The 10,236-nt window shown below is 55.6% G+C and overlaps 1 protein-coding gene across 1 annotated transcript in view; it reads left to right on the forward strand.

Annotated features, from left to right (window-relative positions):
- LOC101625277 (transmembrane protease serine 9-like) overlaps window positions 1-7,145 on the forward strand; it is a 20,556-nt gene extending 13,411 nt beyond the window's left edge. Inside the window, exons 8-15 of the mRNA XM_012730465.1 lie at window positions 750-883; window positions 2,971-3,034; window positions 4,929-5,032; window positions 5,152-5,231; window positions 5,307-5,385; window positions 5,579-5,759; window positions 6,477-6,610; window positions 6,984-7,145. Coding sequence (XP_012585919.1) covers window positions 750-883; window positions 2,971-3,034; window positions 4,929-5,032; window positions 5,152-5,231; window positions 5,307-5,385; window positions 5,579-5,759; window positions 6,477-6,610; window positions 6,984-7,145 — 938 coding nt within the window. The remainder of the gene's footprint in view (window positions 1-749; window positions 884-2,970; window positions 3,035-4,928; window positions 5,033-5,151; window positions 5,232-5,306; window positions 5,386-5,578; window positions 5,760-6,476; window positions 6,611-6,983) is intronic.
- Window positions 7,146-10,236: the final 3,091 nt, after the last annotated feature.

A 10,236-nucleotide genomic window follows, 5' to 3' on the forward strand; every position in this document is an offset into this window, starting at 1 on the left:
GAAGGACCCGGACGGCTCTGCTTACGGGATTGCAATGAACTAGTCCTAGATGTGTCTGAATCTTTACATGTTCTCATTGGCAACCTCACCAAATTTCCCAACAAAGTACAGGCTGTCCTCAAACTGTCAGTTTCTGTCACCACAGCTCATTCCAAACAGGCACTTCCCGCTCACCCCCCATTGCCCAACCTGAGTCTCCCCAGACATGATGGAGGTGGTCCATCCAGCCCTGGTAGCTGTCAGGACTCGAAGCAGTCATGGGTCCTGAGAGTGCAGTCCGGTGGCCCATCCCTGGGCTGGCTCTGCCTGATTATGGACCTGGAATCCTGTCCTTCCCCGGCTTGGGCTACAGGCTATTATTACCCAGCGCAACAGCAGAGAAGGACTGTCCTGCACCCCCAACCCAGAGAGGTCTCAAACCAGGGGCATGTCAGTCCCCTGCTTCGGGGTGGAAGACACAGCTCCTGAACCCCCCGAATGTGCATAGCAGGGCCCAGGCCACTCCAGGCTGGCAGGCAGGGCTTGTGTCTTCACTGGTGCATGCAGCAAAGTCACCCCCATGAGGGCCTTCAGGAATGTGCCCCTCTGAGCTTCTAAGCACTAGCTGTGCGGGGTAATTCAGCAGACTCCAGTCCTGCTCTTGGAAGAGGGGACCCTGGGATGGCTACACTCAGGGTCACTGGCCTAATCCACCCAGGATGGACTAGGAGGGTGAGGGTCATGACCCCGGCTTGTCACACTGCCAACAGGAAGTGTTCATCCTGCGAGGCTGCAGCAGGCCAATGTGCCCCTCCAGTCCACGGCCACCTGTAAGAAGTTCTGGCCCAGCTTCAGCCCCCACGCCATGATCTGTGCTGGGGTCAAAGGTGTCAGCTTCTACCGTGTAAGTACTGCTCGACCCAGCCGTCACTCTGTCCCACCCTCAGGCTGGTGGGATCCACCTAACCCCAGACCCAACCACCCTGGTCCCTGGGACTGTGTCCTGGAAGCAGACAGCACCAAGACCCAGATTTGCAGATAATGTGTCTGCTAGGGGAGAGGGAGCCCCCCCAAATGGGTTTGCTGGCCGGGAGACCCCCTGTTTATAGACCCCAGGAGCCACTCTCCACTCCCCTTCCTGCAAGCACCTTTGTGCAGAGCGGGGCCTCCTCAGAAGTGGAGTTTCTCTGGCTGGGATTCAGGCCCACCCCGGATTCTTACCAACTCATAACAGATCCGGTGTGGGTGCTCAGGGCTCTGAGCCCTCTCAGTGTGCAGACAGGTTCTTCTCTTCCCACAGGGTGACTCTGGTGGCTCCCTGGTCTGCCCCAAGAAGGGAACCTGGACGCTGGTGGGAATCTTGTCTTTTTTTGGTAAAAACTACCCCACCAGGAGGCCCTTTGTGGCCACTCGTGTCCCTACATTCATACCTTGGATTGAGGAAATCATGGCTCACAACTGAGTCCTGAACTCTCACTGCATCACCCTTTATCCCCAATAAAAGCCTCTTCACAGAGCCCTGACTGCTTGTGTGTCTGTGCCTGGGGAGGTGGCTGCAGTGCCCCTGTCCCCCACCAGGGGGTGGCGTGCCCCTTCCTTTCCAGCTCAGAGCCCAGAGCCCCTGTTTGTCAGGAGCTGAGGCCTTTGATCTGGGCCTCCCTGCTCAGGGGCCCCTGGGGGAAAGTGGAGGACACCTGCTGCAGCCTCATGTCTCAACATGGTCTCTGCCTTTTGGGCAATTGAATTAATGAGGAGATTTGTGGAAGGCCGGAGTGCCCCAGGCACTCCCAGCAGGTCTGTCCCTCCTCCCATGCTCCAGGAACCTTTCTGTCTATTACACTCTGCACACCCCTGACCAGTTCATCCATGCAGTCTCCTCCCTCCCCAGCTTCATGTGGGTCCTGCACACACACTCTATATTAAGAAGCTGGGAAGCTTCTAGATCCTAAGACTGGCACCACTGTCCTCTCATATCCCCCAAGTGTCCTTTGCTTCCCTGTGACCGGCAGCTGGACGTGAGACCTGATGAGGCTCCTGCTGAGTCCACACCAGGCTGCAGGGGTCGGCTCCTGCCTGGGGGTGCAGGGCTGGTCTCTGTGGGCATCACAGGCCTCAGGCCCGGGGGCGGCAGAGCCGTTTCTGTAGACGGGGGTGACTCACTGCTTGTTTCAGTGATTTGTTCACAGGAAAAGTTTCCACAGAGGTGTGTCCCCACCTGTCACACGCTGACCTGCTGTCTGGGTGGGAGGAGGCGTGTCCTTAGGCCCAAAGTTCTCCCATGTTTAAGTAGTGTCCCCACATTCCCACGGCGCCCTCACACGTGTCTCCCTAGCTCCCTCCCTGTGCCTCGCTGGCTAAGGACCCTGTGTACTGAGATCAGCCGGTCCTTGTATATGTGTCTCTGTGGCCCATGGAAACCTGACTACTCCTGCGTTTTTCAGCAAAGGTCAGTTGTCTTATCATGGTTGACTGGTCATAGTATTTCTTAGGAAAAAACATTCAAGAACTATATTCAAGCATTTGCCAGGTATGCTTACCTGAGCGCTCTTGTCATTATGTGCCTGGGTGAAGACTCGGGGAGAGACTGACTAAGTACCTGGCCAGTGTCCTTAGCAGGCTGGGTGCCCCGGCAGGCCTGTGTCCTGGGCACTGAGGTCCCGCTGTCCCTCTTTCAGCAGGGGCCTCCCAGGGACACGCATCCCCACAGCTGACTTCCCTGTCTGTCTCCTTGTTTCTGAATCAGTACTGACCTGTGCGCTCAATGGGCCATTTTGGGGGGACCAAAGTTACACATGAAAAGGAACTGAAGCTCCTGTAAGGACAAGTCAATTTCATTGTGAATTATGAGGAAAGAGGAATTGGGTTGAGCCAGTGAGACCCTGACTTGCCCTCCTGAGCTCCAGAGCTGCATCTCTGGGCTGGTTCAGAGGCACATTCCTGAGGGGCTGGGCCTGCTGTGAGTCTCTGGCCTCAGGGAGTTTCCCTGAGCAGGTAGAGAAGCAGCCTGAGGTGCTGGGTTCTGTTAAGTCCTGGGTGCTGACTCTGGGTGCCCTAGGTGAGGGTCCCTTAGATGAGTCTTTGCTGAGCACCCACCGCCTCATGAGGGCACCAGGGCCTCCAAGGCCCACAGCTGGGAGCTTCCCCCAGGGGTTGCTGAGGCTGCTGGCTGACAGTGAGCCAGGCAGTTGCCCTTTTCCCTGGTGGTGGGGTGCCTGGGAATGAGCTGCCCAGGACCGGTTTAACCAATGGGAGGGAGGCCTCAGGTCAGGGAAGACCCCGGGGGCTGGGCAGGACCTCAGGTTTCCAGTCATTGTAAAGGGAGCCCCCTGGCAGGCAGCACACACTTCCCTGACCGCTCACCATGGCCTTCCTCTGGCTCCTCTCCTGCTTCACCCTCATCGGGCTCTCTGTAGGTGAGTGTTGGGGTCTGAGGCATTAGCCGGGCCTGGGAGGAGAGTGGGGAAGGCCTTGATATGGCAGCACATCACATCAGGCCCCACTGGAGAATGAGAGTTTTCCAAGGGTGAGGCCTTGTAACCACGGGAAGTTTTGAACCCCTCACCTGACCCCATAACTTCAGAGCAGACAGTCAGTGACTTTGCAGGAGGAGAGTGGACTTTGGGGACCTTCTCATCCCTCACAGCTGTGCTCAGTGTGGGGCAGAATGTCAGAGAATAGAGGAAGAAGCCAGAAAGTGGCTCAGGTTTATGTCAGAGGTCAGTAATTCTGACCATAAGAATTACTTCTCTCAGAGAATTTATTTAATGACAAAACAGCAAAATGGAGAAAAACTATTACCGTACTATGTACACTCTAGGACTGTGCTCAGGATTTAGCAAATATTAACATTCCCAGGTCTCCAGTAAGGTCTTGTTTTTGTTTTATGTTTTTTTGACACCCCCACCAGGCTCAGCAGACCCCCTGTCCGGTCTCCCTCCCCCGGGAAGGGGCCTCTGCTGAGTCCCTGCCTGTCACTCTGTGCAGGCTTCACACACTCACCCCTGGGGCTCATCCAGAACTGGGGGCTCCATAGGGGAGCCCCTCTCTGTATTCCCTCCCTGTGCCTATCACAGCTGTTGTCCACACTGGGGTGAAGATCTCAGGTCCCTCCCTGCACAGGGACCAGCCCCCCTGCACTGCTATGAAGCTTCTGCAGGGGGCGCTGCTCACAGCTCCAGCTGCTGTTTTTTTCTTTTATAAGAAAAGAAGAAGAGGACATGTTTGGAGATACAAGCTTGAGGGAGAGTGACCTGGCTGTGTCCCTGTCACTAGGGCAGGGGCAGATGCTACCTGAAGCAAGGCCTGGGGGCCTTGGGAGTGACTGGCTCCATTCTTCCTATGGCCAAGTTCTCACACACCTGGGGCTGCTGGGTATCCTCTTTCCTGACCCAGTTGTGCGCATGTCAAGGACCCTGCGTGCCCTCCCTGTTCTGGACAATCCTATCCCAATTTTCTTTGTTGTTTCTTTCATGTTTTCTATGATAGTGTCCTCTCTTATTAAATGAAAACAAAACTTTAGTTATAGGCAGAGGATCCAGCAATGTGAGTAGGTACAGGTCACACCCCACAATGAAATAGTTAGATAGGGAGATTACAAGTGGCCTGTGGCTCACTATTCTTAATTCCATAATTTTGACCAAAGCTTGGTAAGTCTGAGATGTGAGTAGCAGTGTTTGCTCCCCATTACCTAAGGAAAATGAGCCTGAAAGAGTCAGAGAAGGCTGAGGTTCTAACAGGGAGATGGGGGGTGGCAGTGATTCCTCCGCTGAGTCTGCTCCTCTCGCCTGTCCCTCTGCATCCCTGGTGGGTGACAAGCAGGCAGGGTTGTGTCCTCCAGTCTAGGTGCTGGGTGCCAGGAGGGAGTGTGGGTGGTGCTGTGCTGGCTGAGGGTGCAAGCAGGTTTCTGCAGACTGACTGGACTTTCCCCTCCCCTCCCCCCGTGACCCCAGGCTCTGGGGCCCCTGACAGTGACCCGGAGCTGAGCATTACACCCAGGATCATCAATGGGACGGACGCTCGTCCTGGTGCCTGGCCCTGGCACGTATCTGTGCAGGTGAGAGGACTCTGCTATTGAGTGGGGTCATGGTGGGCTAGAGTCCTCAGGATTCAGGACTGTACCCCAGTAGCTGTGACTGAAATCCTAGGGATATATACCTTCCCTTCCTCCTACAGACTTCCACTGGACGCTTCAAGTGTGGGGGCTCCCTGATCGACAGGTTCTGGGTGATCACCGCCGCCCACTGCAATATCACGTGAGGCCCAGAAAGGCCTATGCAGGGGGGAGGTTGGTGGTCTCCCCCTCTATGCTTACAGCCTGCTCCTTCTAGGACCTCTATGCGAGTTGTGACTGGGTTGTTTGAATTAAACACCTCTGAAGCAAACCTTGAGGTTCTGAAGATTGCCCAGGTAATTCATATCCACCAATGGAGCCCTGAAGGTAGATGTGGGTTTGTTTTCACGAGCAGAGAAGACCCTTCTGATGGGAGACTAGAGTCACAGACGGCCTCAGTTCTTCTCGTGGTCTCCCTTCATCTTCGTTCACTTAGCAGGCTGCTCAGTACACTCGGCTTCCCTTCCTCATCCGTATCCTTCCCCACAGGTTTTCAGATATCCCAGGTTCAACTTGGACAGTCTCTACAGTGACATCGCCCTGCTGAAGCTGGCCTCACCCGCTCATTTCTATCGCTCAGTGTCCCCTGTTCCCCTGCCCAGTGTTGGTGACTACTTCCTTCCTGGAACCTGGTGCAAAATTACAGGCTGGGGGTTCAGGTACCCTAATGGTGAGTGACCATGGCTTTTCCAGTCAGGACTCAGAACAGTAAGAAGGATCTGGGGGCTCTGTTGTGTGGGCTTGCCCAAACGTGAGCAGTATCCTAGGTGTATCAGAATCTCGACAACCCCGTCTTAATGACAACCTCAGAAATGCCTGGGCCCAAGGACAGGCTGTCCTTGACTGGTCTGTGGCATCCACAGCCCATTACAGCAGGCATACCACACTCACCCTGCTGTCTGGCCTTGGCCCAGCCAGCGTGACTCTAGTGGTCAGATACGTCCAGCCCTGGCTGGTGTCCCTGCCTGGGGCCTCCCTGGTAACTCCCTGGAGCCCTGACATCCCCTGGGCTAGGCCCCTCCTTGGCCAGGATAGAGCGGCCAGGAAGGGGCGCAGAGAAAGCCATGCCAGTCACCACGGCAGTGGTGTGTCCATTCAGGAGACCAGTCCCCTTTTGGAGGAGCATTGGCCTTGTTCCTACCCCAGTGCAGGTAGGCTGAGGCCACCCCAGATTGTGCAGGAAGGGCTGTTTCTTCTCTGTGCTTGGAGCAAAGTCAGCCTGACCCAGTCTGGGACCCGAAGGCCCTTGGAGGTTCTAAGGACTACAGAGTGCCGGGCTGGTCATGACTCAGAGAGGGCGACAGGGCTTGTGGCGTGAGCTCTCTGGCCCACCATGAGGATGGGCTAGGGATGTGGGCCCTGGCCCATACTGGTCCTCTGTGAACAGGCAGGAATCGCCCTAGTCGGCTGCAGGAGGCCACAGTGCCCATCTTGTCCGTGGCCACCTGCAGGAAGTTCTGGCCTGGCTTCAGCCCCCACGCCATGCTCTGTGCTGGGGTCGAAGGTGTCAGCTTCTACAGTGTAAGTACTGCTCCATCACAGCTCTCACTCTGTCCCCCCAGCAGGCTTGTGGCATTCTCTTGTCTAGGATACAGCACACTGGTCCCTGGGTGTGTGTTCTCGAGTGGACACCACCATGAACCTCGCACTACAGATAATGTGTCTCCTAGAAGAGGGGGTGCCTCCCAGATGGGTTTTCTGGCAGGGAGACTCCTCATTACAGACCCCAAGAGCCACACCCTCTCCCCTCCTCCCACCAGGACTTTTGTACAAAGCGGGGCTTCCTCTGGGATTCAGCCCACCCTAAGTTATTGCCAAATCTTGACAGGTCCAGTGTGGGCGCTCAGGGCTCTGAGCCCTGTCAGTGTGCAGACAGATACTTCTCTTCCCACAGGGCGACTCTGGTGGCTCGCTGGTCTGCCCCAAGAAGGGAACCTGGACGCTGGTGGGCATCTTGTCCTTTTTCTATAGAAGCAACCCCACTGGGAGGCCCTTTGTGACCACTCGTGTCTCGATGTTCAGACCTTGGATCGACGACATCATGACTCACAACTGATCCCTGAATTGCCCTGCTGCGCCCTTTTATCCAGAATAAAAGCCGCTGTACAGGCCCTGACTGCTTGTGTCTGTGAGGAGGGGGGGGGGGGGGGTGTGGGGGTGTGGGGGGGGTGTGGTGGCTGCAGTGCCCCTGTCCCCACCAGGGGGCGGTGTGCCCCTCCCTTTCCAGCTCAGAGCCTCAGAGCCCCAGAGCCCCTGTTTGTCAGGAGCTGAGGCCTTTGGGTCTGGGCCTCCCTGCTCAGGGGTCCCTGGGGGAGAGTCCACACACCTGCTGCAGCCTCATTTCTCAGCCTGATATCTGCCTCTTGGGCAGTTGGGTTAACCAAAGGAGATTTGTGGAAGGCAGGAGTGCTCCAGGCCAGGCCATGAGTCCTCCCTGCAGTTTCGTCTGCGACCTGAGTCCTCCCAGCAGGTCTGTCCCTCCTCCCATGTGTCAGGCACCTTTCTGTCTGTAATACCCCTGTACACCCCTGACCAGATCATCCATGCAGTCTGCACCCTCCCCAGCTTCACCTGGGTCCTGCACACTCTATATTGAGTAGTTAGGAAATACCAGATCCTAAGACTGGCACCACTGTCCTCTGAGGCCCCTGCTGTGCCCTTTGCTGGACGTGAGACCTGATGAGGCTCCTGCTGAGTCCACACCAGGCTGCAGGGGCCGGCTCCTGCCTGGGGGTGCAGGGCTGGTCTCTGTGGGCATCACAGGCCTCAGGCCCGGGGGCGGCAGAGCCGTTTCTGTAGACGGGGGTGACTCACTGCTTGTCTCAGTGATTTGTTCACAGGAAAGTTTCCACAGAGGTGTGTCCCCACCTGTCACGCGCTGACCCTGTACAGTGTGTACAACATGCAGGGGAACCACACTCTGTCTCATTACTGAAATTTTTGAGTGATTTTCTTGCTTCCTTTGATCATGCAATTTGTTCAGTTTTTGTATTTCAGAATCGTTCAACATAAGTATCAAAAGGGTTGTTTCAATAACTGGTCATGATGACCCTTCATCCAGCTGAGTTGCCTGTGACCAAGGGGCCCGTCCATGACGCTGGGACATTGGTGTGGCCACGTGGGTTCCGAGCTCCCCCTCTGTCTGGCCCCACAGGACCCCCAGACCTGAACCCGCAGGTTCTCAAGCCCCCCGCCGTCTGGGTGGGAGGAGGCGTGTCCTCCAGGGCTGGGCGGGGCCTCGCTCGGGTGTGCCGCTGTGCGCCTGCGCAGGCGGAGCAAGTGCCTTACTGACAGGTCATTTTTACAGCCAAGGTCCAGTGGCTCACGCTGATATTGGCGCGTTTACTCAGGGTGAAGGGCGTCTCTCCTACTGGAAATGGAGCGCGTGGCCATGTTTTCATTTATACATCAGGACTCCACTTTCAGCATACGGGCAATGTTGAATTAGAATAATACATCTTAGTGTATTGTATTATACCTTAGTGTAATACGGCTTTGTCCATATTATTTATATTCAAGTTCGGTTAATATTCATATTATCATCACTATATAGCTCATGACATCTTGTGCAATTATTTTGCTCTCCCATGTCTAAATGGAGCCCTCCCTTCCCCAGAGCGCCCTGACATGTGTCTCCCTTACCCCCTGCGTCCGGCTGGCTCAGGCCCCTGTGTGCTGCGGTCAGCGGGTCCTGGAGTCCATGTGTGTGGCCCGTGGGACGCCAGACTCCTCTGCGGCTTCGCAGGAGAGCTCAGGGGTCCTGTCATTGTTCACTGGTTATATATGTCTTTGGGGAAAATATTCAACAAGTATATTCACAATTTTCCAGTTATGTTTCCCTTTCTCTTGCTGAATTTTAGAGACTCTTTCTCCATCTGCATTCCTAGCCCTCATGAAAAGATGTTCTGGAAGTATTTTCTTCCTTTCGTTCTCCATAGGATTCTTCCACTGACTGTCTCTGTAGATGCTCAGAAATTTTAAATGTTGATGTGTCCATGGCATTTTTCTTCTGTTGCTTATTCATTTGGTGTCATATAGAACTTTGATGAAAATTGTTTTCCATGTCGAGAACCGGCTGGTTGGTATGGACATGCGAAGCATTTGCAGTCATCACAGAATGCCCTGCCCACCTAGACAGACAGGTGTCCTGGGCCACAGGACAGGGGCAGACACTGGGTGAGGGCAGGAGCCCAGGAGGACAGGAGACCCTGCCCCTTCACCCCCACACCTCTCCCAGCAGGCCCATTCCTCTAGGTGGGTCCATGGAGGTCTCCACCTTTCCTATCCTTTAGTAATAGTTTTCTTTCTCATACATCCATAATTATTTGCTTTGAGTTAAGAATGATTAACTACACTGAACATGCTTTAGGGGTGTATGGTCCCCCCTCCTGAGATGAGTATCGCCCATGCATGCTGCCATCACAGCTCACGAACCTTTTTATTCTCCACTGGAGTCCTCTGCCCATTTCCCCACTCCTCATCTCAAAGTAACCTCATTTCTGTAATAGGATTTCAGGGTTTGCTGTGGTTGATTTGAATCTCTGCACTCAGTTCCCTGTGAGACACCAGCCACTACCAGAACCTGGGAACCCTCCCCACCACCCCTGGTCTATTTGGCCCCTGATTCACCGTCCTATCGTCACGCTCCTGTCACCTTGGAGTCTCACTTGAGTCCTGAGGCTTCTAGGCATTGCTGAGGTGGTTTGGGTCTCCTCACCCAGTGTCCCTGTGTCCCTGTGAGTTTCTGTGGGGGCAGCCGAGGGCCCAGGATCCTGTGCTCTGGTTGGGTCTGCAGCGTCCACAGTCCTAGGAGTGCATCCTGCACATAGGGTAGGGGTCAGTAGCGCCAGGGCCTGAGCCCAGGATGTGAGGGGAGCCAGACCCGAGCTCATCACTGCCCCCTGCACCTGCTCAGGCCTGGACCCACCCAGAGCCCCAGGGGAGTAGGGGTGTGGGGTGTCCCTGTCCTCCTGGGCTCCTGCCCCCACAGGGTGTCTGCCCCTGTCCTGTGGCCCAGGGCACCTGTCTGTCTGGGGGGCAGGGCGGCCTCTGCTGCCCCAAAGCACAGGCCTGGGGAGAACCCGGCACACCCACAGCCCGTTAGGAGCCAATTAAGGGGCAATGAAGGGGAGGCCCAGGGCTGGTCC

This window comes from Condylura cristata, unplaced genomic scaffold, assembly GCF_000260355.1.
Source record: "Condylura cristata isolate star-nosed mole 26May11 unplaced genomic scaffold, ConCri1.0 scaffold00028, whole genome shotgun sequence".
Lineage (NCBI taxonomy): Eukaryota > Metazoa > Chordata > Mammalia > Eulipotyphla > Talpidae > Condylura > Condylura cristata.